We start from the raw sequence: 26,910 nt of genomic DNA on the forward strand, positions 1-26,910 counted from the left end.
AAAAGGAGGAGTATGAGTTCAAAAACAAATTCAAAAGGGGCGCTTGGGTGGCTCAGTCGGTTTAGCGTCCAACTTCAGCTCAGGTCATGATCTCGCAGTCCGTGAGTTTGAGCTCTGCGTCAGGCTCTGTGCTGACAGCTCAGAGCCTGGAGCCTGCCTCAGATTCTCTATCTCCCTTTCTCTCTGCCCTTCTCCCTGCTCAGGCTTTCTCTCCTTCAAAAATAAATTAACATTAAAAAAATTTTTTTAAGCATATAGGTGTTCGAGAAACGTTCTTGAACCATCTTAACTGCGTTTTAAGGATGCATGTCAATGGCTGAGGTCTACGCAATTTAACGTTAGGTAACTTAGACAACTGTAATTACACAAGACTTCCTTGGAAAGACTTGTTTTACAAGATGACTCCGCTTAATGACACCAGGTATCCTTTTAGGACCCAGCACCAGCGGCAGGTGTTCGTTGGCCCGGAGGCATTTAAGAGCTGGTCGGGCAAGCTGGCGCCTCTGTGGCCCTTCCTTAGAAAACGTGAAGACCCTGGGTGCTGTCAAAATGGGGGTCCTCCCGCTCTCAGCTCAAAACCAACCTTGTGAGTTGGTCTCAATCCATAAACTTCCCACCCCACCCCACGCAAGCTTTCTCTGAGCGCTTTCACCTCGCCTCATTTGCTCTTCCGGGTCGGGTGGGGTCGGGCCAATGTTCCGGTCTTGCGCAGTAGAGCCCGGGGCGTGAGGCCAGCTGCATCGTTGCCATGGTAGTGGCCTGCCGGGATTTAGCTGGGCAGGCGAGATAAGTAGGGTCAGTGTCTAGTTGACCCGCTGGGTCTGCGCGGAACCTGACTGGCGGCATTACAAAATGGGCTGAGACGTCGGTGGTTGACTGGATGAGGTCGACTTCGGGAAGAAGGGCGCGACTGGTCCGGGTATCTGGTTTGAGGAGCGGGTGGGGCTGAGGTTTTCTTGGGTCCGGTGTCTGACCTGTAGGTGACTGCAGTATTTTGGGAACCCCCATACCTGACGGGCGCATGACAGGAAGTGTGCGGACCCCACTCCTGATGGGTGACATGTAGTGAAGGAATCTTCAATCTTAGTGTTCATGGGAATGACCGAGACAGCAGGAAGATCTCTAAGTTCTGGTGAGGCTGGAGCCCCACAAGGACACCCTACTGTCTGCAGGTGGCAGAGTCCCAAAGACAAACAAGAGTCTGTGGAAAAGATTAATATTTTTTTATGTTTAGGTATTTTAAAATACGGGTTTATTGTGGAAATGCATTGCGCAGCTTGAATAAATAAAAGTACAAATGCTTAACATTTTCTTTCTTTATTTTTATGAAGAAGAATCCAGGTTTGAAAATGGAGATGTATGAAACTCTCGGAAAAGTGGGAGAGGGAAGTTATGGAACAGTCATGAAATGTAAACATAAGGATACTGGGCAGATAGTGGCCATTAAGATATTTTATGAGAAACCAGAAAAATCTGTCAACAAAATTGCAACGAGAGAAATAAAGTTTTTAAAGGTTTGTTTCTTTTACCTTAGTTGCTTTAAGTCAAAGAGGAATTGTTGTATAGTAAAAAATTATAAAAGGACTATTTTATTTAACACATATATTAAGACATATAGTAGGCATAAAGTGTGGTACCCTACCTTATTGTGTGTATTTTGAAATTTTATAGCAATACAAGATATATATGCTTATGTATAATGTAACAAAAGTTATGCCAAGTGTTGTGAAATGTTTGTTCAGAAATATGCAGGTATAATAATTAGTAAAAATATCTGCTTTGTGAAAGGCATTTTGCCAGATGCTGAGATTATAATGCAGTACCTCCTTTTCAGAACTTTTTACTATTTAATCAGAAATATGGGAGGGCACTTGAAAACCATACTGAATAGAAAGTGGCTTATAATAAATGCCAGTTGATTAACACAAAGGCCAGTTGGGTAGAGAAATTTTCTTGGAGGAAATAGAACATGAATTTGGCCTTAAAGCATGTACAGAATTTAGGCAGGAGAGAGAAACTAATTTATTCCACATTAGGAAACAACATAAACTCAGAGATGCCCAAGTAGTTCTGAGGAGAGACCAGAGACTTTTGCCTGTAGAGTTTTTTTGTAAAGAAGTAGAAGGAGGTGATATTAGAGAAGTAAACAGGAGTTAGGTTTTAAAGTCTTGTCTTTTAAAAATTATTTAAATGTTTATTTATTTTGAGAGAGAGCGAGGGAAGGGCAGAGAGAGAGAGAGAGAGAGAGAGAGAGAATCCCAAGCAGGCTCCACACTCAGCAGAGAGCCTGATGCAGGGCTCCATCTCACAACCATGAGATCATGACCTGGGCCAGTATCAAGAGTTGGACACTCAACCCACTGAGCCATCCAGGTGCCCCAAGTCTTTTCTTAAATGGACAAAACTTGGGGCACCTGGGTGGCTCAGTCAGTTAAGCGTCCGACTTTGGCTCAGGTCATGATCTCGTGGTCCGTGAGTTCGAGCCCCACGTTGGGCTCTGTGCTGACAGCTCAGAGCCTGGAGTCTGCTTCAGATTCTGTGTCTCCCTCTCTCTGACCCTCCCCCATTCATGCTCTGTCTCTCTCTGTCTCAAAAAAAAAACAAAACACCAAAACTTTAAAAAAAACAAAACAAAACTGATGTCATTTCACACACACAAAAAAAGGACAAAACTTGATTTTGTAAGAGGTGGAATATTTTGAATTCAAAATAATTAATCTAGCACTATTTTTTAGAATAGATTGGAGGACTGAGTAAAAATAGCGAGAGCTCATAAATTTAATTCAAGAATCCTGGTAAATATCACGAGAGCCCTTGCTGGATTGCAGCAATTTGAATTTAAAGTGAGAAAAGTAAAGTTAAAATAGAATACATTTCAAAAAAAAAAAGACATGAAAGGATGTAGAAGGAAACAAAGGGAGGAGAAAAAAAGAATTGAAGTTCAGTGACTGTTATCATTGATGGAAATATGAAAGACCCAAAAAAGAAATGGTCTGGGAAGTAGTTCACTTTTAGAAATGTTGAATTTGAGGTGACAGGAATATATTTAAGTAAAAATGACTAGTGTGCTTTTAGAGATGGGGGCAGAAGATAGAATTTTGTGTGGGTATGACAGGTCAACCCAGGGGAAAGAACTCAGGAGTGTGAAGAAAGGAGGATTAGCATTCTTTGGAGATTAGGTACAAAACTAGTGATTAAAAAAATTTTAAATCTACATATTTTATTTATTGGAATTTGTCTAGATGCTTTAAGGTTTATGACTTTCACAACATAGTCTAGATGTTTTATATGATGAAGAAAACATACTCTCGTTCATTTTTATATGATATGAAAGTAATATTTGCCTCTTTTTTATAATTGAAGTATATTGAACATACAATGTTATAGTAGTGACAATTCTGTACGTGACTCAGTGTTCACCTCGGCAAGTGTAGTCATCCTCTGTCACCATACAATGTCATTAGAATATTATTGACCATATTTCCTATGCTATAGTTTTCATCTCTATGACTTTTTAGTTTTATCACTGGAAGTTTGTACCTCTTAATCCCTTTATTTATTTTGCCCATGCACTCTCTTCCCTCCCCTCTGGCATCCACCAGTTTGTTCCTCCCTCCCCTCTAGCAACCAATATTTTGTTCTCTGTTTTTAAGAGTCTGTTTGATTTTTTGTTTGTTGATTTGTTTTGTAATTTTTAGATTCCACGTATAAGTGAAATCATATGGTACTTGTCTTTTTTTTTTACTTATTTCACTTAGCATAATACCTTCTAGGTCCATTCGTGTTCTCACAAATATTAAGATCTCATTATTTTTGGGTGCCTGTCTGGCTCAGTCAGTAGAGTGTACCACTCTTGATCTCAGACTTGTGAGTTTGAGCCCCACATTGGGTGTTGAGATTACTTAAAAAAAAATTAAAAAAAGATCTCATTCTTTTTTATAGTTGAGTAATACTCTGTTGTATATATATATATATGTGTGTGTGTATGAACACACATACATCACATCTTCTTTATCCATTCATTTATGGATGGACACTTAAGTTGCTTCCATATCTTAGCTATTGTAAATAAGCTGCAGTAAACAGGGTGCATGTATCTTTCTGAACTGATGTTTTCATTTTCTTTGGGCAAATACCCAGCATTGGAATTACTGGATTATATGGTATTTCTACATCTAATTTTTTGAGCAACCTGCATACTGTTTTCCACAGTAGCTACTCCAATTAATAGTCCCCACACACAGCACAAGCATTCCCTTTTCTCCACATCCTTGCCAACACGTATTATTTCTTCTCTTTTTGATACTAGCCATTCTGATTAGTGTCAGGTGGTATCTCATTGTGGTTTTGATTTGCATTTCCCTGATGATTAGTGATGTTGAGCATCTTTTATGTGCCTCTTGGCCATATGTATGTCTTGGTTGGAAAAATGCCTATTCAGGTCCTTTGCCCATTTTTAAATAGTATTATCTTTTTACTGTAGAGGTGTGTAAGTTGTGTATATATGGTGGATATTAACACCTTATGGATACATCATTTGTAAGTATCTTCTCCCTTTCACTAAGTTGCCTTTTTTTGTTGTTGATAGTTTCTTTTGCTGTGTAAAAGCTTTTTATTTTGGTGTAGTCCCATTTATTTATTTTTGCTTTTGTTTCCCTTGCCTGAAGAGATAGATTCATAAACACATTGCTAAGGGGGAGTTTCTAAGAGATTACTGCTTAATGTTTTCTTTTAGGAATTTTATGGCTTCAGGTGTCACATTTAGGTCTTTAATCCATTTTGAGTTTTTTTTGGTGTATGGTGTTCAAAGCGGTGCAGTTTCATTTTTTTTGGCATATAGCTGTCCACTTTTCTCAGTACTATTTATTAAAAAGATTATGTTTTGGTGTGCCTGGGTAGCTCAGTCAGTTAAGCTTCCGACTTCAGCTCAGGTCATGATCTCATGGCTCGTGAGTTAGAGCCCTGCATCTGGCTCTGTGCTTACAGCTCAGAGCCTGGAGCCTGCTTCAGAATCTGTCTCCCTCTCTCTCTGCCCCTCCACCACTCACACTCTGTCTCTCTCTCCCTCAAAAATAAATAAACATTAAAAAAAAAGATTATGTTTACCTGATTGTACATTCTTACCTCCTTTGTTGTCAATTAATTGACCATATAGGTCAATTGTTGTGTGTTGACCTGTGTGTCAGTTTTTGTGCCACTCCCATTTATCTTTGTGGTTCATTGATCCTGTGTCCTGTTCTCTTGATTTATGTATAATTTTTTTGTACCCATATCATATGGTTTTGATACTCTAGCTTTGTAGTATATCTTGAAATCTGGGACTGTGATACTTCAGACTTTGTTCTACTTTCTCAAGATTTCTTTGCCTATTTGAGGTCTTTTGTGATTCTATACAAATTTTAGGATTATTTGTTCTAGCCCTTTGAAATTCTTTCTTTTTAAACCTATATTAGATATGATGGGTGAATTTGTTTTTTTAATTTTTTTTATGTTTTTAAAAGTTTATTTATTTATTTTTGAGACAGAGAGAGAGAGAGAGAGAGAGTGTGAGCTCGCAAGTGTGCACGAAAGCAAGGGAGGGGCAGAGAGAGAGGGAGTGAATCCTAAAGCAGGTTCCACACTGTCAGCACTGAGCCTGATGCAGGCTCAATCTCATGAACTGTGAAATCATGACCTGAGCTGAAATCAAGAGTAGGATGCTTAACCAACTGAGCCACCCAGACACTCCAATTTGTTTTTTAAGTAGAATAAGTATATTAGGCATCTATATGTGTGGATTGTTGAAGTGCTCTGTCTCTAGACAATGGAAAGCAGTTAAAGTCAGTAAAGATGTTATGATTTTGTGAGTTGCCAGTCCTATTCCTGATCACCTAAAACAGTAATAATGTAAGGCAGTTACTGTACATCATAAGTGAAAATCTGATCAGAAGATCTTTTCACAGGCAATATCTTTTGCTCTTTATTCAACTCTGTTACATTTAAGGTGATTATTTTTTTCTACTTTATCATTTTGTAAAACAACCAATATGTGGCAAGAACACAGAGATGAATTTGAAAATGTACTTTATTGTTATTATACAAACTGTTTTGAGATACCTTAGCTATTTATTTTCATTGGCTTATTTTTTTTTCAAAAAATTTTTTATTCATTGGCTTATTTCTTACAGAAGTTTTTGTTTGATCTAACCCAACAAGAGAGAGTTCTTGGATTATTTCACATTTTTAGTCTAAAAAGATTGCCATAGTGATTTATTTATTTGAATTAAATTTTTATCTTCTAGAATTTTGTTTAATAAATTACAGTTAGAGTAATTAGTGACAATATCTGTAGAAAAGTTATCTGATTATGAAGCAAGACAAAAGTAAACAATTTGAAAAGTGACAATGGAGCATTTATAGGAGTTTCATGGTTTATCTGAGAAAACACCTGATTCCTTACCCTGGGTGGATCTTCCATGGTGCTTATTAACTCACATTAACTCTTTGTTGCTTTTGCCTTTAAAATAAAGACTGGACAGGGAAACAGTAATTTTCTTTAGTTGAAGGGTTAGTAGAGTAGTGTCCAAAACCAGTCAATTGTTCTTGATACTGCCAGCATGCTGTCACTGCAGCATTTTGGCATCTTGCCAATCAGGGAAATTGGGAACAAAAATAGGAAGGGAATCTGGCATTATATTCTGGCATGTTTTTCTCTTGGTCATATTTTAAGGACTTAGGTCTATGTGTTAGTGCAGATAAGTCGAAAAATTGATATTGTGCCATTAGAATAAAGGCAAATATTTTTTCATAAAATCATAGTTTTCTAATGAATCTAACATCGAAAATATACCTCTCAATTAAATTTTTTAAGTTTATTTATTTATTTTGAAAGAGAGCAAGCGTGAGCAGGGAAGGGCAGAGAGAGAGAGGGAGAGAGAGAGAATCAGAAGCAGTCTCCATGCACTGTCAGCACAGAGCATGATGTGGGACTAGATCTCATGAAACTGAGATCATGACCTGAGAAATTAAGAGTCTGCTCAGGAGCCCCTGTACCTCTCAGTTTTTAGCCAAATGAATAAACGTTTTTGGTAATTTGAAAATGTTGGGGCGCCTGGGTGGCACAGTCGGTTAAGCGTCCGACTTCAGCCAGGTCACGATCTCGCGGTCCGTGAGTTCTAGCCCCGCGTAGGGCTCTGGGCTGATGGCTCGGAGCCTGGAGCCTGTTTCCGATTCTGTGTCTCCCTCTCTCTCTCTGCCCCTCCCCCGTTCATGCTCTGTCTCTCTCTGTCCCAAAAATAAATAAACGTTGGAAAAAAAAATTAAAAAAAAAAAAGAAAATGTTAAATATTTGAGAATATTTGGTAATAATTCAGTGTGTTAAAAACTAAAGTAAGCAGCATAAAATATGGAGCCTGATTTGTTTTCTAGGCTGGTACATGCCATTTTTACTCTTTGGAAGTTATTTTAACAGTGTTACTAGTTTAAAAAGATGTTTTATTGCTTAATAGAATATTACAGACAGTGAACAAAAAGGTATCCACAAACAGTGGTATATTTTTATAAAGTTCCTATAGCTATAAATTGTTTTTTCACATATCTGAAAGGGTTCTAGATATTTTGATGCTCTTGTTCTAGTATTATTAATTTATACTGTCCACTTGGAACTTAAGTTTTACTTTTGAGACTTTAGGATCAAACTAATAAAATAATTTCTTAAAATTCATATCATGTACTGAATGGCACTGAAATCCATGCTCGCTTGAAAATGTAAGAATATTTTATTTAAAAAAATTTTTTTTAATGTTTATTTATTCTTGAGACACACACACACACACACACACACACACACACACACACACACACACAGAGCAGGGGAGGGACAGAGAGAGAGGGAGACACAGAATCCGAAGCAGGCTCCAGGGACTGATGCAGGGCTCGAACTCACAAACCGTGAGATCATGACCTGAGCTGAAGTCATATGCTTAACCAACTGAGCCACCCAGGCGCCCAAAGATGTAAAAACATTTTAAATTTCAGATATTAAATTTAACTATAAACCAAGTGAAAGGATAATACCAAGTTGTATTATAGTACACTAACCAAGTTATTTTAGTAAGCAATCAAATGCCAACCTCAAGTAAGGCAGTACATTTCCCCTTGTTTTATATGATTAATTATGAAATAGTTTAGAATTTTTTTTAAGTTTATTTTTTGAGTAATCTGTACACCTAACGTGGGGCTCAAACTCAAGACTGCGAGATCAAGAGTTGCATGTTTTTCCAACTGAACCAGACAGGTGCCCCAAGTTTAGCATTTTAGAAAATAGGAATGTAAGCAAATAAGTTGAAAATTTTCTATTGAAATGCATGGAGTAAAAGAAGCTAAGAATATTTTTGCTTTTTAAAATTCCATACATCTTGGGGCACCTGGGTAGCTCAGCTGTTTAAACATCTGACTCTTAATTTCAGCTATGGTCATGATTTCATGGTTTGTGGGATCAATCCCTGCTGACAGCACAGAGCCTGCTTGGGATTCTGTCTCTCCCTCCCTCTCTGCCCATCCCTTACGTGTATGCACGTTCTCTCTCAAAATAAATAAACTTTAGAATTATATGTGTTATATGTACAAATTATTGTGCACGTAATAATTATTAAAAATCTGTTTATTTTGTCAATAGCAATTTCATCATGAAAACCTGGTCAATCTGATTGAAGTTTTTAGACAGAAAAAGAAAATTCATTTGGTGTTTGAATTTATTGACCACACAGTATTAGATGAGTTACAACATTATTGTCACGGACTGGAGAGTAAACGACTTAGAAAATACCTGTTCCAGATCCTTCGGGCAATTGAATATCTTCACAATAATAATGTAAGTGCTTCAGAGTAAGCCAAACTATAGGCTGTATATGAATCATAAGTGCCCTTTATGAAGATTTAAAATTTATTTTCCTGTACAATATTAATTGAATTGGGGTCACTACCTTAAAATTTAGTTACAGAATTGTAAAACATATTGACTACACAATAATAAAGCTATAACAATAACAATAGGGCAAACCAAGTTGGAATACTAAAGTATCAGTAATTTCATAAGGAAGAATCAACAGTCAATTGGGGTACCTTTTATTGTGGAAAGTACATTAAAATGTCGGGCTGGGTCAAATGAAGGGATGTTTGGAGATAGGAACTGGAAACTAGGACAGTGTAATGGCAAATGAATGTCAATACCTTTACGGAAAGAAAGAAAAAATAAAGTGGCTAAGAGGTATGGAGCCTTGTTTAACATGAAAACATTAAGACAGGAAAGAAGATCAATTGTTCTGCTTAAAAAAAATTTTTTTTAACTTTTGTTTATTACTGAGAGAGAGACAGAGCATGAGTGGGGGGGGGCAGAGAGAGAGGGAAACACAGAATCTGAAGCAGGCTCCAGGCTCTGAGCTGTCAGCACAGAGCCCGATGTGGCGCTCGAACTCACAGACCACGGGATCTGACCTGAGCTGAAGTAGGACGTTTACCTGACTGAGCCACCCAGGCACCCCTCACTTGTTCTGATTTTTTTTTTTTTAATTTTTTTTTTTTAACATTAGTTATTTTTGAGACAGAGAGAGACAGAGCATGAACGGGGGAGGGTCAGAGAGAGGGAGACACAGAATCTGAAACAGGCTCCAGGCTCTGAGCTGTCAGCACAGAGCCCGACGCGGGGCTCGAACTCACGGACTGCGAGATCATGACCTGAGCCGAAGTCGGCTGCTTAACCGACTGAGCCACCCAGGCGCCCCACTTGTTCTGATTTTTAATGTTGCCTTTAGCATTGCCGAGTAAGTGTTTAGCTCAGCAGGTTTTGTTGTTGTTGTTGATCTGTTTATTTTGAGACAGACAGAGATAGCACAAGCAGGGTAAGGGCAGAGAGAGAGGGAGAGAGAGAGAGAATCCCAACTAGGCTCCACAAATGTCAGCACAGAGCCCAATGTGGGGATCGATCTCACGAACCCTGAGATCACAACCTGAGCCGAAACCAAGAGTCTGACACTCAACTGACTGAGCCACCCAGGAGCCCTGAGCTCAGCAGGTTTTTGTGGAGTTTTTTGTTCCCAACTTGAGCTCTACTTTCTGGAAAGCTAGATATATATATTCAGTAAGAATAGTTTTATTAATAAATAGTTTTATTAGTAAATGATATAGCATCTATATATCCTAGGCTTTCTCGGATATCTTAATTTCTAATTCTCTGTCTTGCTAATAGTGTATTTCACTTTATGGTTTTGAAAAATGTGGTTGTGGGGCGCTTGGGTGGCTCAGTCGGTTAAGCGTCCGACTTCAGCTCCGGTCATGATCTCGCGGTCCGTGAGTTCGAGCCCCGCGTTGGGCTCTGGGCTGATGATGGCTCAGAGCCTGGAGCCTGCTTCCGATTCTGTGTCTCCCTCTCTCTCTGCCCCTCCCCCGTTCATGCTCTGTCTCTCTCTGTCTCAAAAATAAATAAACGTTAAAAAAAATTAAAAAAAAGAAAAATGTGGTTGTGATAGCAACTAGAATTCAGATTGTAATCTCCTTGCCAGCTGGATCCTTGGGGAGGCAGTATAATGTAATAGTTAAGAGCACAGTCTGTGGAATCAGACCATCCTAGGTTTTCACCCACCAGTTCTGCTATGGATAACAACACAACTTGTGCAGTTCACAGCTCCCTGCAGTAGTGCACAGTGACAGGTGGTAGCACCATTACTCTCTGGTCCCAGGAAAGTTATCTAACCTCTCTGAGTCTCATCCTCCTTATCTATAAAATGATACTATAGGGGTGCCTGGGTGGCTCAGTCGGTTCAGTGTCCGGCTTCGGCTCAGGTCATGATCTCACAGTTCGTGGGTTCGAGCCCCACATCGGGCTCTGGGCTGACAGCTGGGAGCCTGGATCCTGCTTCGGATTCTGTGTCTCCCTCTCTCTCTGCCTTTCCCCCATTCACACGCTGTCTCTATGTCTCTCAAAAATGAATAAGGGTTAAAATTTTTTTTTAAAAAAATAAGTAAAAATAAAATGATACTATAGTAGTACATCACAGATTTTTTGTAAAGGTTGACATTAGGTAGTATGTATAATGTATTTAGCACTGTGTCAAGCATATTTTAAGGCTTAATAAGTAGTGCTGGTAAGGAGTCAGGAATAGTTGTGTTATCTGTATGCCTATAGTGCCTTATCTATTTAAAATGTTTCTTGAATTAAGGGAGAGACCACTATGTGCTATACTCTGAGTAGAGGACTTCAAAGAGGAAGTAAAACTAAAGTAAGTCGAACTTGGAATTGTAGCTAGGATTTCACTGGAATAGAAGAAAAAATAAATTCAGATGGGGTGTTACTGTGAGAATAGTGGCAGGCCTGAGCAGGGGACTCAGAGAGTGGTGATAAGTGGGCTTTGCATAGACTAGGTAAAGGGTGATAAGATTGCACAGGTGCCCTGCAGAGAGGTTTCCAGAGTCCTGAGATTCATCCTCAAAGCGTTTGGACATTTCCAGAGGATACTGGGAAACCATGGAAGGTTTTTGAGCCTGGCTGTAACAGGATTAAAATAAAACCTAAGCTTATTTTGGCAAGTGTAAGAAGATAAGTATGGGTAGAAACAGATCAGGTGAGAGGCTGTTGTGATAATCCAGATATGAAATGGTAAGGGCTTGGAATAGGTAGAGGAGGGATGGCAAAGGGAGAGAATGGAGACTTCAAAAGAGAAATGAGGAGCGCCTGGGTGGCTTGGTTGGTTTAGCATCCTACCCTTGATTTTCAGCTCAGGTCATGATCTCAAAGGTTGTGAGATCAAGGCCTGCGTTGGGCTTTGCGCTGTCAGTACTGACTCCTTTTGGGATTCTCTCTCTCCCTCTCTCTCTGCCCCTCCCCTGTTTGTACTTGCTCTCTCTCAAAAGCAAAACAAAACAAAACAAAACACAGAAAGAAATGATAAGATGTGGGGACTAAGTAGATATGAGAGGGATGTGAATAAAATGAGAAATCAATTACAAGGTTTTTAATTTGAGAGCAGAAGAATTTTGGTACCATTGACAGTCACTGGTTTTATTTAGAAGAGGGAATTGCTTTTAGAAATATTGTACATTTTAAAAGACAGTGAGAATTTCTAAGTAAAAATAGTGGTTGACCAATTATTTAACATGGTCTTTCTAGGAAGCTGTCAGAACTGGGTATCTTTGGGATTTGGGAATCTTCCTCTTAGAGACTTTGGTTGAAGAGGTAAGGATGGATTATTCTCCAAGGAACAGAAAGAAAAAGTCCTCAGCACTAAGTATGGAAGAATACCCATAGAATTGTTGGAGCAGCAGAGAAAAAGGCCTGGACAGAAGCACCTAAATTCTTTTATTCTCTTTGTATTACCTAGGACCTGAAGTAAAATTATGCATGTCTCTCACCTCACAGAATATTGTAAAATTAGTAACCCTTGAGAATTAAGGCAGCCATGAGTGAAGTGGCTCATTAGAATATTATTATGCTTATTATCTGGATATCTGGATTCTGGTCTTGATATAAGGTTATCTTCATGTTGACAAAAAGGAAAGGAAAACTTAAGAAAGGAAAACTTTATTTTCCTAGTATCTCCAAATTTCAGTTGAGTGGTTTTTTATATAACTGAAATGTCTGAGATATTATCTACTGTGATACCCCATGTTACTTTTTTTTTTTAACGTTTATTTATTTTGAGAGAGAGAAAGAGCATGGGCAGGGGCAGGGAGAGACAGAGAGAGAGAATCCCAAGCAGGCTCTGCGCTGTCAGCACAGAAGCCTGACATGGGGCTCAGTCTCACAAACTGTGAGATCATGATCCGAGCCGAAATCAAGAGTAGGATGCTTAACTGACTGAGCCACGCAGGCATCCCCCATGTTACTTTTAATAAGAATTTATGAAGTCAGATATAGTTCAGTACCAGTAAAGGCTTTTTATCTCCAGAAGTACTCATTTACTTTCTTTTTTTTTTTTTTTTTTAAATTTTTTTTTTTCAACGTTTTTTATTTATTTTTGGGACAGAGAGAGACAGAGCATGAATGGGGGAGGGGCAGAGAGAGAGGGAGACACAGAATCGGAAACAGGCTCCAGGCTCCGAGCCATCAGCCCAGAGCCCGACGCGGGGCTCGAACTCACCAACCGCGAGATCGTGACCTGGCTGAAGTCGGACGCTTAACCGACTGCGCCACCCAGGCGCCCCTACTTTCTTTTTATAAAATATAGAAAATATGCTTTCTATATTGGTTTTTAGGCAGCTTAAATAAAAATTTACTGTTCAGTTGCAGTAACTAGTTAATTATCTTTTTCATTCTGGTTGTTTTTATAATTTAAAATTTTGATCTGCTTAATAGTATAAGCCTCTTATACCTGAAACAAATGTAACACTGTGTGTCAATTTATATTTGAATAAAAAATTTTGAAAATATATTATAAAATACCCAAACAATGTAGCATGAGATTATGTGCTGTTCGTGATGACATGCACCACTGGTCGCCCACTATCAAACACACAAATGAGAGTTGCCTGTGTCTGGCTTTAATGGAAGCGAGTGTGATGTCATATAATTTCAGCTAATTATTTTAGAGGAAATGGGTCTGACAGATTAAAACTGTAAACATTACATCTCACCATGCTAGTATTTCATTATAATAATTAAAAAAAAAAACCCTCAAAGTTTTAGAATTCATGTGATAATTCAGACTGCTCATTATTTACTTACAGGGAAAATACCATACTGTGCACAAAGTTGTAAACTTCATGCAAATCAAAATAATTCCTCAAAGATAATCCATGTCCTACAAGCTTGTGAAACAATATTAAGTGATATGTGAACAGCTTGTTAATTCTAAATGAATAAAGTTTTGTGAATCCTGAAAAAAAAAAGTTTCTTTGAAACCATTTTGGAAGCAAAGTGTAAATGCAAATATTTGGCCCTTATGGGGAAGACATGGTTATTTGTCCCCTCATCCATTTATTCAATAAATATTTATTGAGCATCTTCCAGTAACAATCATTGATTGTAGTGGGAGTTGAGGATGGAACCTTGAGTAAAAGACTTAGCTCCTACCCATATGGAGCTTCTTAAATTTTATTCGGTTTTCAGTAACCTTTATGAATTATAAATAATTTTGACTAATAACCTAAGCACTGTCAATCTTTCTTAGCCCCACCCCACCTCCTACTCCACAAAGTCCTGCTTTCCTAAATTTAGGCCACTTTTGCATAGTTTTTTTCTTTTTTTTTAATTTTTAAGGATTGTTCTGTTTATTTTTTGAGAGAGAGAGAGCGTAAGTTGGGGAGGGGCAGAGAGAGAGAGGGGGACAGAGGATTTGAAGCGGGCTCTGTGCTGACAGGCTGACAGCAGCAACTCTAATGGGGGGCTGGAACTCACAAACTGCGAGATCATGACCTGAGCCAAAGTCAGACACTTAACCCGACTGAGCCACTCAGGCGCCCCTGCATAGTTTTCTTAACTCTGCTTTGGATTTTAAACTCCTAGTCTTCCGAATAAGAAATTGTTATTATTTGAATAATGTTATTTTTAACATTTTAATATGTAATATGTTTTAACAATATTTTGCTACGTGAGCTTCATCTATTTTGTTTTCTGAAGTATTTTAAATTATTGGTACCCTGACATTTTATTTCTAAATACATCACTATCTATCTCTTTAAAAAAGCAAATTTTCCTGTATAACTTCAGGATCATGATTACATCTACACAATTAAAAATAATTCCTTAACATCATCTAATACCAAATTTATATTAAAATGTAGCTAATTGTTCCTAAATGTCTTTTAAAGTGATTTATTAAGATCAGGATTCAGTCAAGGATTCCATTTGGTTTTTAGGGCATAAGGGAATCCCCAGTCTTTTGGTCTACCTCAGACATTCTATTCAGCCTTTTCCCGGAAACTACTAGCTTATTTTTTCATATGCACATTAGCATTTAATTGTATAACATCCAACTGGAAAGTGTATTTAATTGAAGTTCTGGGTGACTTAAAATCGGGTTTTCTGAGGCTGTTAGATGATAGGGAAATTAGAACTCTCTCTTCAGATGAGTGTTAACATTTAAGCACATACGACTGTATAAACAGAAGTATTATAATCAGATTTTTAGGGGTACCTGGGTGGCTCAGTTGGTTAAGCATCCAACTTCATCTCAGGTCATGATCTCACGGTTCATGGGTTCAAGCCCTGTGTCAGGTTCTGTGCTGACAGTTCAGAACCTGGAGCCTGCTTTGGATTCTGTCTCCCTCTCTCTGCCCTTCCTATGCTCACACTCTGTCTCTCTCTCAAAAATAAATAAAACATTAAATAAATAAATAAATCAGGGGTACCTGAGTGGCTTAGTTGGTTAAGCGTCCAACCTCAGCTCAGGTCATGATCTCGCAGTTCGTGAGTTCAAGCCCCGCATTGGGCTCTGTGCTGACAGCCCAGAGCCTGGAGCCTGCTTCAGATTCTGTGTCTCCCTCTCTCTCTGTCTCTCCCCCACTCACTCTCTCTCAAAAATAAAGATTAAAAAAATGTTTTTAATAAAAAAACAATAAGTCAATCAGATTTTTAAAAATCTTTTTTGGAGGAGCGGGTGCCTGGGTAGCTCAGTCAGTCGGTTAAGCATCCAACTTCAGCTCAGTTCATGATCTCACAGTTCATGGGTTCAAGCCCCACATTTGGCTCCCTGCTGTTAGCTCAGAGCCTCTTTAGATCCTCTGTTCCCCGCCCCCCTTCCCCTCGCCCACTTGTTCTCTCTCCCAAAAATAGACATTGATGGGGCGCCTGGGTGGCTCAGCCGGTGAAGAGTCTGACTTCCGCTCAGGTCACGATCTCGGTTTGTGGGTTCGAGCCCCGCATCGGGCTCTGTGCTGACAGCTCGGAGCCTGGAGCCTGCTTCAGATTCTGTGTCTCCTTCTCTCTCTGCCCCTCCCCTGCTCATGCTCTGTCTCTCTCTGTCTCAAAAATTAATAAAACATTAAAAAAAAATAGACATTGAAAAAAAAAGTTTCATTGGGGTGCCTGGGTGGCTCAGTCTTGTTTTTGGCTCAAGCCAGAATCTCACAGTTCATGAGTTTGAGCCCCATGCTGGGCTCTGCACTGACAGAGGAGAGCCTCCTTGAGATTCTCTCCCTCCCTCTGTCTCTGCCCCTCTTCTGGTCAGTCTCTCTTTCAATCTCAAAATAAATAAATAAACACTTGAAAAAAAAATAAAAATCTTTACGTTTTAAAATTCTTTTTAAATTTCTTTAAATTCCATTTAGTGTACAGGGTAATATTAGTTTCAGGTGATAAATCAGACTTCAGTATGGAATTTTATGTAGTTCTGGTACATTCCACCACAAAGTAAAGGAGAAGCAAACTCCTTGTTTGAATTCTAGGTCTGATAGTTCACACTATGTACAAAAACTAACTCAAAATTTATCAAAGACCTAAGTATAAGAGGTAAAACTATAAAAGTCTTACAAGAAAATGTAGGTGAAAATCTGTGTGACCATTTATTAGTCGATACTTTTTTTTTTTTTAAGATTTATTATTAAGTAATCTCTCCACCCAATGTGATGTGTGAACCAAGAGCTGCATGCTCTGCCCTCTGAGCCAGCCAGGCGCCCCTAGGCAATAGTTCTTTACATATGACATCAAAAGCAAAAGCAATCAAAAAAATAATAAATTGGATTTCATCAAAATTAAAACTTTGGCGCATCAAAGGACACTATCAAGAAAATAAAAAGTTCAGGGGCTCGTGGGTGGCTCAGTCAGTTAAGCATCTGACTTGGGTTCAGATTATGATCTCACGGGTCATGAGTTCAAGCTCCACATTCAGCTCTCTGCTGTCAGCACAGAGCTCACTTCAGATCCTGTCCCCTCCTTGCATGTGCGCATGCTCAAAAGTAAATAAACATTAAAAAAGAAAAGAAAAGAAAGTAAAAAGTTCACAGGAAAGGGAGAAAATATTTGCAAATCATATATCTGATAAATATCCAGGATATGCAAAATACAACTCAAGTATAAAAAGAGAACCCAATTTAACATTTTTCAAAGGTATATAAATGGCTGATAGCACATGAAATGTGCTCAATATCATTAGTCATTATGAAAATACAAATCGAAATTACAATGAGAAGTCACTTCACACCCACCAGGCTGGCTGTAATTTAAAAAGTAGACAATGACAAATTTTGGCGATGAAGTAGAGAAATTGGAACCTTTATACGCTGCTGGTGGTGGTATAAAATGGTGCAGATGGTATGGAAAACAGTTTGGCAATTCCTCCAAAGGTTAAATAAAGAACTACCATGTGACCTAACAATTCTCCTCCTAGGTATCTACACAATAGAATGGAAAACATGTGTTCACATAAAAACTTGCACAAGAATATTCATAGCAGCATTATTCATAATACCTAAAAAGTGGAAACAACTCAAATATGTATCAAGCTGATGAATGTATAAACAAATGAGGAATATCCATATGGTGAAATATATTCAGCCATAAAAAGGAATTAAGTACTGATACGTGCTACACCATGAAAGCTCCTTGAAACTTCACGTTAAATGAAGAAATTGAGATGTAAAAAGCCACACAGCATAAATTCCATTAAAATGAAACATTCAGAACTGGCAAATTCTTATTTGCATATCTTCTTTGAAGAAATGTCTATTCGGGTCCTTTACTAATTTTTATTATTTTTTAAACATTTTTTTAATGTTTATTTTTGAGAGAGAGAGTATGAGCAGGGGAGGGACAGGGCGGGGGGGGGGGACAGAGGATCTGAAGTGGGCTCATCTGACAGCAGTGAGCCCAATGTGGGGTTTGAGCTCACAAATCATGAGATCACAACTGGAGCCAAAATCAGACACTCAACCGATTGGACCACCCAGGTGCCCGCTTTACTAGCTTATTTGTCTTTTTATTGTTGAGTTGAATTTTATATATTTTGGAAACTAGATGCTTATCAGAGATGGAATTTGCAAATGTTTTCTCCTATGAGTTGTCTTTTTGCTTTCTTGATAGTGTTCTAATTATGGTGTGCTAATTATTTCTGACCAAGGCCCCAGGAGAAAGGCTTTTTGCACTGGGCAAGCTCTACTTTCAATCAAATAAATGGAAGATTTCTAGTGGGATTTTTCAGTGATTTGTCAGATCAAATAATGACAGCTACCTGGGAAAGGGGCTTTGGAGGAGATAAGACACTGTCCTTCTTTCTCTGGGAGCTGCTAGGCTTCTGGTTTTCCCCATGATTTGGGGGACTGTTCGTTTACCAAACTACCAGGAACTAGGGAGAAAGAAGTAAAATAAGTCAAGTTAAGAATACTATATGGGTAGGAGTGACTGGCTGGCTCCAACAGTAGAGCATGTGACTCTTGCTCTTGGGGGTAATGAGTTCAAGTCCCATGTTGGGTGTAGAGCTTACATAAAAAAATACCACATGCGTCATAGGTTTTATGTTTTAACTTTTTAAAGAAACTGTCAAAAAAAAAAAGAAAGAAAGAAACTGCCATACTGTTTTCCAAAGTGGCTGTATCATTTTACATCCCCACCAACAATATACTTCCTCCCCAATACTTGTTTTTTGTCATTTTGATTGTGGCTATTCTAGTGGGTGTGAAATGGTGCCTTATTTTTTTGAGAAGTAAAATTGTCTTTATTTACAAGTGATATGATCATCTACATAGAAAACCCTATGGAATCTACAATAAAATTAACAGAACTAATTTGTAAATTTATCGCAGTTATGGGATATAAGATTTATATACCAAAATTAATTGTATTTCTATATGTTGGCAATCAACAATCAGAAATTGAAATAAAGAATACCATTAAATAGGGGCACCTGGCTGGCTCAGTCAGTGGAGCCTGTGACTCTTGATCTTGGGGTTGTAAATTCAAGCCCCAGGTTGGGTGTAGAGATTACTTAAAAATAAAATCTTAAAAAAATGCCATTAAACAGCTTCAAAAATACGAAATACTTAGGGAGAGTCTGACAAAAGATGTGTAAGAACTATAACCTGAAAATTACTAAACATTGAGAGAAATTAAAGAAGACCTAAACAAGTTGAAGGAAATACTGTGTTTATGGAGGTCACAGTGTGATAGTAGAAGGCCAAGGAGGATCTAGTCAAACACAGGTTTTACAAGTTGGGATTTAGAGTGTGCTTGGTTCTCAAGGGTAACAAAATTCCACATGTCGTCATGGTTTTAGTTGTTGAATAGAATGAAAATACAAGCGTATCAACTGAGTGCATCTTTCTGCTTCGTTTTTAAAAGACTGAGGAGGAAAGTGATAGATATCTGGTGGGTGGAATATGTGAAGTGGTATCTAAATGTGCTTTTCCATGTCGGCTTTTGCTCATGTTATATCCTTAGATCTTGGCATAATGCCTAGCGTATACTACTCATTCAGTAAAAGTTGTAGAAATAAAAAAGGATTAATATAGGGGTGCCTGGGTGGCTCAGTCAGTTAAGCATCTGACTCTTAATTTCAGTCAGGTCATGATCTTACAGTTGGTGAGACTGAGCCCCGTGTGGGGCTTTGCGCCGAGAGCATGGAGCCTGCTTTGGATTCTGTCTTTCCCTCTCTCTGTGCCCCTCCCCCCCAACTAATAAACAAACTTAAAAAAAGGATTAATATAGTTTTATATATGGTACATTTAAGGTGTCTCATTACCCCAAGTTAATGTTTTGGCCACTTATGGAGGGAAACTGAGTCAGAACAAGAGCCAATCCCAAACACTTATAGCAGTAAGTTGTATAAACAAGGAAAGATGCCAGATTTCTGTCACTGAGATATTTTCACTTGTGCTATGATACTTTGTTAGTGATGAGAATATGCTTCATTCATAAAATTTTTAAATGCTTTCTTTGTTTTAGGCACTGTACTGGTCACTGGGGATATAGCTTAAATAATACAGAAATCTTGCCCTCATGGCGTTTATAGTCTAGTGGGAGTTACAAACAAGTAAACAGGCAATTAATAAATAGCATGACAAATAATGTAATGGGGGAAGTACAGAATGATGTGAGAACACATGTTGGCAATCAACAATCAGAAATTGAAATAAAGAATACCATTAAATAGGGGCACTTGGCTGGCTCAGTCAGTGTAGTCTGTGACTCTTAATCTCGGGGTTGTAAGTTCAAGCCCCAGGTTGGGTGTAGAGATTACTTAAATACTAACATAAATTTATATTACTAATATAAATATATAAGCTATGACCTAAGGAAATAGGTGGTCAGGCAAAGTGTTCTAGGCAATTGGAACAGCATCAGCAAGTGCATAGAGATAAGACAAACCTTGAAAACTTAGGAAACGAATATTGTATAGGCTAGGGAAGTGAGGGCCAAATTCTAGAAGGCATTATAAGCCATTTTAAGGAGTTTCAAATTTGTTCTATGGGATGGGAAATCCTTGAAGAATGTTAAGCAGAGAAGTGACATGATCACACATGTAATTTTTTTAAAGTTTATTTTTTTTAGTAATTACTACACCCAGCGTGGGGCTCGAACCCATGACCCTGAGATCAAGAATCACATGCTCTTCCAACTGAGCCAGCTTGGTGCCCACACATGTGATTTTAAAATAGTACTCTGAGGGCAGCTGGATGGCTTAGTTGATTGAGTGTCTGACTCTTGATTTGGGCTCAGGTCATGTTCCCAGGGTCGTGGGTTCAAGCCCCACGCAGCATAGAGCCTGCTTGAGATTCTCTCTCCCTCTCTCTCTCTCTCAATCTCCCTTTCTCTCTCTCCCTCTCTCCTTCCCTCCTTCCTTACCCCTCTGCTCCTCTCCCCTGCTCACGATCTCTCTCTCTAAAGTAAAATAAAATAAAATAGTACTGTGACAGTGGATTGGAGGGGATCAGAATGAATTCAGGGAGACCATTTGGCAATGTAGTAATTTTGGTGAGAGAGTTGAGGGGACTTGAACTAGGGACAAAAATATATATTGGAGCTGAAGGAGAAAAATATCTTGGTTTCTGGCTTGAGATATGGGGTCAATGTTTGTTCCATCCATGGAACTAAAGGACTGTTGAAAACAGGTTTTGGGGAGAAAATGAAGCATTCAGTTTTGGATTTGCTAAGTTTGAGCTGTGTGTGGGTCAGCCTTGTCAGACTTCTTGTGTACTTCCAACCCTTGTGGAAATCAGGAGACATATCTTGGTTAGAGATAGAATTTGGAAATTATCAGTATATTGTTACTAAAGCTAGAAGTGTAGATGAGATTGAGATGGAGCAGCCAAGAGGTGGGAAGAAAGCCAAGAGAATATGGTGTCTCCATGATAGGTGACGAAAGTGGTAAAAAAACCAATGAGTAGATGTCATTGCCCAGGGAACAGGATGTGTGAGAAAAGAAAGCCTGGGACCAGAATCCTACATTTAAGAGACAAATAGAGAAAGAGGAACTGCCACTGAAATGGAAGGGACTGGGAGAATTTTAGGTCCCAGAAATCAGGAAGGGAGGAATAGTTGGCAACATTTTTACTCTAATATGTCAAGTAAGATACATATTGGGGCAGTCTGATAGAATGTGGGAACAAATGACATTAAGGAATTTATATTCCTTATATAAGGAATGATTACTTTAAGGAATATTATATTATTACTTTAAGGTTATATTACTTTAAGGTTATATTACTTTATATTATATTACTTTATATACTTTAAGGTTATATTACTTTAAGGAATAAATGAGTGATGAGAAAAAAAAGACTTAGTAAAGATAATGTCTTCAAGAGGTTTAGCTGTGAAGGAATGAGAGAAGGGGCAGTTGTATCTAGAATGGCACAGGGTTAAAGGAAAGTTAACCTGTTTTTCATTATGTTCTTTTGATTACCTTTCTTTTTAGGAATGTGATTTTCCTTTTTAGTATTATATCTGTTTTCTTGGCTTCATTTCATTTTGAGATGACAAGAATTGAAAATATGTACTTATTTAGCTTTTGCATTGTGCAGTTAATCCTTTGCCTGCGGTAAGAAAATAGCTTTACTGTCTTAATTAGCTAGATTATCTCTGTATAATTTTTCAGTGATCCTCTAGATAATGAATTCTCATTTTAATGTATTGCATCTTCTGTTTGTTTTTTAGATCATTCATCGAGATATAAAACCTGAGAATATTTTAGTATCCCAGTCAGGAATTACTAAGCTCTGTGATTTTGGTTTTGCACGAACTCTAGCAGCTCCTGGGGACATTTATACGGACTATGTGGCCACACGCTGGTATAGAGCTCCAGAATTAGTATTAAAAGATACCTCTTATGGAAAGTACGTATATTTTGGGATCCTGTCTGGCCTTTCCTGGCCATCTCTTTTTTTCCCTTTGTGTGTCTGTCACCCCTACTATTGACACCCTCTGCCTTCTGCTTCTGGGTTGGAGATAAGAAAGGGATGCCTCTAAAAAGAACAGATAGACCCCGTAGGCACCTGCCCTGCTAGATAATGGTGTTACCACGCTTGCCCTCTGCTGCTGAGTGGCCCCAACCCCAGGTGACCTGTGCTGACATCCCTCAGGTTGTATCCGTGCTTGCTTTAAGCTGTGCCCCCACCATGGCAGAGTGACGTCTGTTTCTCTTTAACCTCTACATTCTGCAAAGATTTCAAAATCATTTACCTTGCTCTGCTGGCATTACCATAGGAACTGCCAAGTTTCCTATTTTCCAGAATATGGCACCCTCTTTACAAAGTCTGGCAAACAATTTTTAGATTGTGCTGTTCTAGATACTTTAGAAAGTAGCATTGTCTCAGTCTTTTGTGAAACAGTAGAAACAGTACATGAAATGGCAATCTAATATATAAATAACAAATCTTGATGTGCATAAAGGGACCAAGTAGTCCAACTTAATACAAGAACTGGAGGTGGGGTGGGGGGCATGGATAATTCTCAAACACCTTTTCTAGAAATCATTATTCTGTTTTTACAATAATATCTAACTTTAATGAGTATTTACTTCGTGGCCAGGAACTGTTCTAAATGCTTTACATGCATTAAACAATTTTATTTCCTCAATGACTCTGTGATAAGGTGCTGCTGTTATCATCCCCATTTTATTTTATTTTATTTTTAAAAATCTTTATAAATGATAATATGGATATTTTATTTAAAATATTTTTTATTTGACTGTAGTTGAAGGGCATCTGGCTAGCTCAGCCTGTGGACCATGTGACTTTTGGTCCCAGGGTTGTGAGTTCAAGTCCTGTGTTGGGTGTAGACATTACTTAAAATAAAATCTTAAAAAAAAAAAAAGAAAGAAAATAGTTGACACACAATACTACATTAGTTTGAGGTGTACAATACAACAATTCAATATCTGTTTACATTATGCTATGCTCAGTACAAATGTAACTACCATTTGTCACCTTAAAATACTATCATAATATCTATTGACTATATTCCTTATGCTGTGCCTTTTATTCCTGTGACTTAATCATTTTGTAACTGGAAGTCTGTATCTCCTACTACCCTTCACCCATTTTGCCCATCCTCCTCATCATCCCCATTTAAAATGAAAGGATATAAAACACAGGTAAACTAACTGGCCCAAGGTCATTCCTGAGTACCTTTTCTTTAAAAAAAAATTTGTTTTAATGTTTATTTATTTTTGAGAGAGAGAGAGAGACAGAACACAGCTGCGGAAGGGCAGACAGAGAGGAAGACACAGAATCTGAAGCAGGCCCTAGGCTCTGAGCTGTCAGCACAGAGCCTGACGTGGGGCTCATACTCACAAACTGTGAGGTCATGACCTGAGCCGAAGTCGGACACTTAACCGACTGAGCCACCCACGCACCCCTAAGTACCTTTTCAACTATACTTCCCACTGATCCCTACGTACACCATCTCTGTGCCTCAGTTACTTTATCTGTATAATGGAAATAATAATAGGACAAGCTTCATAGGTTTGTGGTGAGAATCAAATGACTAAATGAATGAAAAAGATTAAAATATAATAAATACTCAATAAGTGTAGCCCCATAAGATCTGTGTCCCAGTTTTACCCTCTCTTCATGATATCTTAAATTCCTTTTCTCATGCACCTGCTATTCCTAACCCTTGCCCCCAAATCATATCCCCTTCTAAATCTTCTTGTTCATTGTGTGTAAATTTTGTGCCAGTTAATACTAATATGATCTAGTTCTAGCTTTTAAAAAAAAAATGCTTCCTGGGGCGCCTGGGTGGCTCAGTTGGTTAAGCGTCCGACTTCGACTCAGGTCACGATCTCGAGGTCCGTGAGTTCGAGCCCCACGTCGGGCTCTGGGCTGATAGCTCAGAGCCTGGAGCCTGGTTCGGATTCTGTGCCTCCCTCTCTCTCTGCCCCTCCCCCGTTCATGCTCTGTCTCTCTCTGTCTCAAAAATAACTAAACGTTAAAAAAAAATTAAAAAAAAAATGCTTCCTGCTGAAAGATAAGTTCCTTGAGAACAGGTATAATCTCTTGTATTCCACAGAGCCAAAATTGGTGACTTGTATGTGGTAAATTTGGCTTCTATGGGACTTCACGTTATGTCTGAAATAAATTTACTAGTGCATCTTTTTTTTTTTTTTAATTTTTTTTCAACGTTTTTTATTTATTTTTTGGGACAGAGAGAGACAGAGCATGAACGGGGGAGGGGCAGAGAGAGAGGGAGACACAGAATCGGAAACAGGCTCCAGGCTCTGAGCATTCAGCCCAGAGCCCGACGCGGGGCTCGAACTCACGGACCGCGAGATCGTGACCAGGCTGAAGTCGGACGCTTAACCAACTGCGCCACCCAGGCGCCCCACTAGTGCATCTTTTAAAAAAAAAAATCGTTTTATTGTGAAACAACACAGAGATACAAAAAATCCAGCACAACAAATGTACAGTCTTAGCAACAGATCAAAAAATAGAATTTTGGAGTTAAGGATTAGCTGAAATAGGTGAAGGGGATTAAGAAACACTTATGATGAGCAATGAGTAGTGTATAGTGTATAGGATTGTTGAATCACATTATACACTTGAAACTAATATATATTAATTACACTTGAATAAAAAAATAGAATTTTTCTGCCCCCCTGAAGGCCCTCCATGTTCCCTGTTCCAATTTTATCACTCTCCCTTATCCCAAAAGTAACCATCTTGTTGATTTTTATTATATTCAGTTCCTCGTATTTCTTTACAGTTTTATCTACTTCCATAAGTGCATCTACTTAGTTTAATCTACACTTTTGTTACAACAATTTTTTTGAGATATGAGTCACATACCATAAAATTCACCCATTTAAATTGTACAGTTCAGGGGCACCTTGGGTGGCTCAGCTGGTTAAGCGTCTGACTTCAGATCAGGTCATGATCTCACAGTCCTGAGTTCAAATTCCACATCGGGCTCTGTGCTGACAGCTTGGAGCCTGGAGACTGCTTTGGATTCTGTGTCTCCCTCTCTCTTTGCCCCCCACCCCCTCCCCCCCCGGTCATGCTATATCTCTCTTTCTCAAAAATAATAAAAAACATTTTAAAAATCTTAAAAAAAACACTCATCACCTAACCCAAGATCATCTAGATTTTTTCCTATATTATTGTCTAGAAGTTTTATAGTTTTGTATATAATTTTTATATCTGTGATCCATTCTGAGTTAATTTTTGTGAAAATGTTAAGATCTGTGTCTAGCTTCTTTTTTTCCCCCATATATAGATGTCTAGTTGTTCTAGTATCATTTGTTGAAGATTTTCCTTTCTCTGCTGGATTGTCCTTTCTCCTTTGTCAGTTTAAATCATCTTTTCTCCTCTGTCAAAGTTTAGTTATTCTTGTGAGTCTAGTTCTGGACTCTATTCTGTTCTCTTCATCTGTTTATTCTTTCACCAATACCAGTGTCTTGATTATTGTAGCTTTATAATATGTCTTGAAGTTAAGGGGTATCTTTCCTCTGACTTTGTTCTTCAACATTGTGTTGGCTCTTCTGGTCTATTGCCTTACCATATTGTTAAAAACCAAAATTCAGCTGAGTAAAAGTTAAAGATCTTAATGGCTCGGAGTGCCTGGGTGGCTCAGTCGGTTGAGCGTCTGACTTTGGCTCAGGTCATGATATCACCGCTTGTGGGTTCAAGCCCTGCATCAGGCTCTGTGCTGATAGCTCAGAGCCTGGAGCCTGCTTTGGATTCTGGGTCCCGCTCTCTCTGTGCCCCTCCCTCGCTCATGCTCTGTCTGTCTCTCTCTCTCTCAAGAATAAATTTAAAAAAACATTAAAAAAATTTCAGGGGCGCCTGGGTGGCGCAGTCGGTTAAGCGTCCGACTTCAGCCAGGTCACGATCTCGCGGTCCGTGAGTTCGAGCCCCGCGTCAGGCTCTGGGCTGATGGCTCAGAGCCTGGAGCCTGTTTCCGATTCTGTGTCTCCCTCTCTCTCTGCCCCTCCCCCGTTCATGCTCTGTCTCTCTCTGTCCCAAAAATAAATAAAAACGTTGAAAAAAAATTTAAAAAAAAATTTCAATGGCTCTATTCAACAATTTGTGAATCAGGCAGCATTCCATCTAGCAGATAGAAAGGCACACCAAAGGGCTGTACAAAATAGGAAGACTTACATAGGCAAAAGAGGGCAAGGCAAGGAAGTTACTAGGAAAGAATAGATTATTTTTCACCTTCCTTTAGAGAATGGCAGGGTTCTGTCTGGCAGAAACTCAGGCAGCATTCAGGAGTGCTGATCAGGTAATTCCAGACTGACTAGTTTAATATCCCATTTCTGGGATAAGTTGAAGCAAATTAAGTTAAGTATTAAGCTTCAGTTTGGTGATGTGGGCTTAGCACAAGTGACTCAATTTTGAGCATGGTGTCTCTTTTTTAAACTATGTATAAACAATATAAATTTAAATATTACTTAAATTTTTTAAATATTTATTTATTTTTGAGAAAGAGAGAGAGAGACAGAGAACACGCATGCGTGAGTGGCAGAGGGGCAGAGAGAGAGGGAGACATAGAATCCAAAGCAGGCTTCA

At 38.6% G+C, this 26,910-nt stretch overlaps 1 protein-coding gene across 6 annotated transcripts in view; it reads left to right on the top strand.

Moving 5' to 3' along the window:
- Positions 1-26,910, top strand: part of CDKL3 (cyclin dependent kinase like 3) — a 103,826-nt gene that overhangs the window by 647 nt on the left and 76,269 nt on the right. For 3 of the 6 annotated variants that reach the window (XR_015250157.1, XR_015250162.1, XM_086703985.1), the window contains exons 1-4: positions 819-913; positions 1,332-1,514; positions 8,657-8,851; positions 22,058-22,236. Coding sequence is in view for 1 of the 6 variants with exons in the window: in XM_086703985.1 (XP_086560111.1) it covers positions 881-913; positions 1,332-1,514; positions 8,657-8,851; positions 22,058-22,236 (590 nt within the window). In the remaining 5 variants the exon portion in view is untranslated. Of the gene's footprint in view, positions 1-719; positions 796-818; positions 914-1,331; positions 1,515-8,656; positions 8,852-22,057; positions 22,237-26,910 lie in introns of those variants that run through there. The other 3 variants (XR_015250160.1, XR_015250161.1, XR_015250158.1) reach the window with 3 other exon arrangements.

Source organism: Puma concolor, chromosome A1 (assembly GCF_028749965.1).
Source record: "Puma concolor isolate L17-30 chromosome A1, mPumCon1.1.hap2, whole genome shotgun sequence".
NCBI lineage: Eukaryota > Metazoa > Chordata > Mammalia > Carnivora > Felidae > Puma > Puma concolor.